The sequence below is a fragment of the Mus pahari genome, chromosome 2 (assembly GCF_900095145.1).
Source record: "Mus pahari chromosome 2, PAHARI_EIJ_v1.1, whole genome shotgun sequence".
Taxonomy (NCBI): domain Eukaryota; kingdom Metazoa; phylum Chordata; class Mammalia; order Rodentia; family Muridae; genus Mus; species Mus pahari.
In genome coordinates this window covers 41,841,453-41,844,271 of record NC_034591.1, presented here as the reverse complement: position 1 = coordinate 41,844,271, position 2,819 = coordinate 41,841,453, and the positions used below count along the sequence as shown (strand labels likewise).

At 38.9% G+C, this 2,819-nt stretch overlaps 1 protein-coding gene across 5 annotated transcripts in view; it reads left to right on the top strand.

Annotated features, from left to right (window-relative positions):
* Tspan12 (tetraspanin 12) overlaps nt 1–1,838 on the top strand; it is a 93,562-nt gene extending 91,724 nt beyond the window's left edge. For all 5 annotated transcript variants that reach the window (XM_029535189.1, XM_021190728.2, XM_029535187.1 and 2 more), the window contains one exon: nt 274–1,838. In XM_029535189.1, the coding sequence (XP_029391049.1) occupies nt 274–579 (306 nt within the window). In that variant the 3' untranslated portion in view covers nt 580–1,838. The remainder of the gene's footprint in view (nt 1–273) is intronic.
* Nucleotides 1,839–2,819: the final 981 nt, after the last annotated feature.

Genomic DNA, 2,819 nt, shown 5'->3' with positions numbered 1-2,819 from the left:
GGGTATCTCTGGATAGTCCATCCTTTCATCTTAGCTCCAAACTTTGACACTGGGTTTTATATCAGTGCCTGTGTGTGGAAAATAAAAGAAGGATGCTGGACAGAATGAGCTAACGGGGCTTTTCAAGGTTTGTACCACATCTTGGTTAAGGGTCAGTTTTTTAAAGTTCCTAAGTTTAACTAAGTGATTAGATTGTTCTTTTTTCAAATCACTATTTTTGACTATTTAACACTGACTACATTATTTCTTTTTCTTTTCTTTTCCTTTTTACAGGGTTGTGGGAAGAAGATGTATTCCTTTTTGAGAGGAACCAAACAATTGCAAGTCCTAAGGTTTCTGGGAATCTCCATTGGTGTGACACAAATCCTGGCCATGATTCTCACCATTACTCTGCTCTGGGCTCTGTATTATGATAGAAGGGAGCCTGGAACAGACCAAATGCTATCTCTGAAAAATGATACGTCTCAGCACTTGTCATGTCATTCTGTGGAACTGTTAAAACCAAGTCTTTCAAGGATCTTTGAGCATACATCAATGGCAAACAGCTTCAACACACACTTTGAGATGGAAGAATTATGAAGAATGTCAAAGAAGGAAATCACAAACTTGTGGGACTAGCGGGTTTGGGGTTACACAGTTAATCTATTTCAGAAATTTTTAGACATATTAATATTCTGAAAAGGAATGTCTAAGCATTTCTCCACTCTTTCAAACAAAGGTTCCACATAGTAATACACAGACAGTAATTGGTGCCCTTCAAAATGCTGAACCCAGACATTAAAACAACTGTGTATGCTTTCTTTCTTTTCTCTTTTCTGAGCACAATTATGTTTTGCAGTGATACAGTTTGACCAGTGTTTCTGCATCCATTTACAGAAATGAACCATCATGGTGGCACTGGAGCTGGTATGAAGGTTAACTGACTCCTCTAACTAGCCTATAAACTATCCTCTGACTGCTAACATAGGGATTTAGTGCTAAAGACCTTTATTAGCTGATGGTGTATTGTTTTGGTGATTCTTTGATTATATGTAAAAATCTTTAAAGATTGGTGACTACCTAAATATGATTTTTGTTGGTTACTAAATAATCTTATTAATAACACTTGTAAGAGCTAACACGTTGTCTTAAACTTATCAGGGATATATATATATATGTATATAAGTCTGTGTCATGTCTGTATAATTCAGTAGATTGCAGTTCTTATAATGTTATGAATAACAATATTTGAAAATGGCAAATTGTCTTATACAGCACCATTACTTTTGTTTCTTCTAACAGCAGAACTTTTAAATTCCATCTTAGTTCTGTACTATATCTATAACTGTTAATTTAAGTTGTTAACTACTTATTTTGGAAATTACCAGTTTGACACATAGGAATCACTGTGACTCCGGCTGCAGGAAGAATTAACTACAGAATTTACACAGTTGATTCATCAAAAATTCAGATCCTATTTTTCCCCTCCCAATAAACACATTGTCAGAGGGTGTTTTTTTTCTTTCTTTCTTTCTTTCTTTTTTTTTTTTTTTGATGTTTTTATGTTTTTCTTTTGGAAGCAAGAAGCAAAAACTTGAAGTCGATGTAATTTTACAGAGAAACAACATTCTCTGCAGAGATGCTCATGGGAATCTCCAAAATAAGTGGTAGTCTAACCAGAGAGAATCCTTGCTTTCTTTCATCAATTAATACACTGTAGCAAATTATACAGAATGTTAATTTTTTTTACAAGAGTAGAAAATATTTATTTGAAACGGGAAAAGTGCATTTTACTGTATCTTGTTCATTTCTTGGATTACAGAAAGAAAATTAATCAATAAATATTTTTTAGATTGTGATGGTGTGTGCCTATTTACTTTCAAGGCAAGGTCTCACTCTATAGTTCTGGAAAGGGTGCCTGTTTTTATACACACCCATCATTTTTATCAGTGAAGAGACAAGCAAGAGAGAGGATGAAAATGAGAAGATCAAGCATGGGTGTGGCGAAGGCCTCCATGATTGGAAACGATGCAGCCCACAGTCTCAAGGCATGTTCATCAAGATCCTCTGCCACACCATCACTATCTTCATTGATACCTAGAGTAAAGTATTGGGTTCAAGTTGAAGCACACCACTGAGGGCATCCTCAAGTGCTCACCTGACACAACAAAAGCAGGAGCAGCATGTCTGGGGTGAGGGTGGCTTCCTGTGAGATCCCAGCCACAGTGGGCACTGTAGACAGATTTGAAGCCCCATGCTTTGTGACCTTCCGGAGCTTTCTTATGTTTCCAGATGGGACAAGTTCTCAGAGCTCTGGAGGCAACACTGTGAGCAAGTGAGGGTCCTAGACCCAGCCACAGAGGCCGATTCTTTGGAGTTAAAGAAACTGGAGTGTTGGTCTTGTGCCTGCTTCTGTCTCTGTGTCCTCTGCCATTGCAGGCATCCCTGCTCCCAGGATGTGCTCTCCTCCTTCACTTCTTTACAGGCTCCCACTGTAAAGCATCAGTGTTACTATTCAGCTTAGTGCTTGTCATGTCTCACTCACCATTCAGCTACAGAAAAAAGAGAAAACTGAAAAGTCAGAGCCTTAGGTCAGCTCATGGGTGAGGGATAAAAGACACCACACACACACACACACACACACACACACACACACACACACACACGGGTGCACACACGGGCGCACACGCGTGCACACACACACACACACACACATGCACACACATACCTACATACTCACACCAAGGTGCATTATTCTTGTTTCAAGTCTTCCCAGCTAAGGGTCAATGGCCCAAAGCAGAACAGGTTTTATGAGGCTGCCATATGTCCCATGTGGTCTC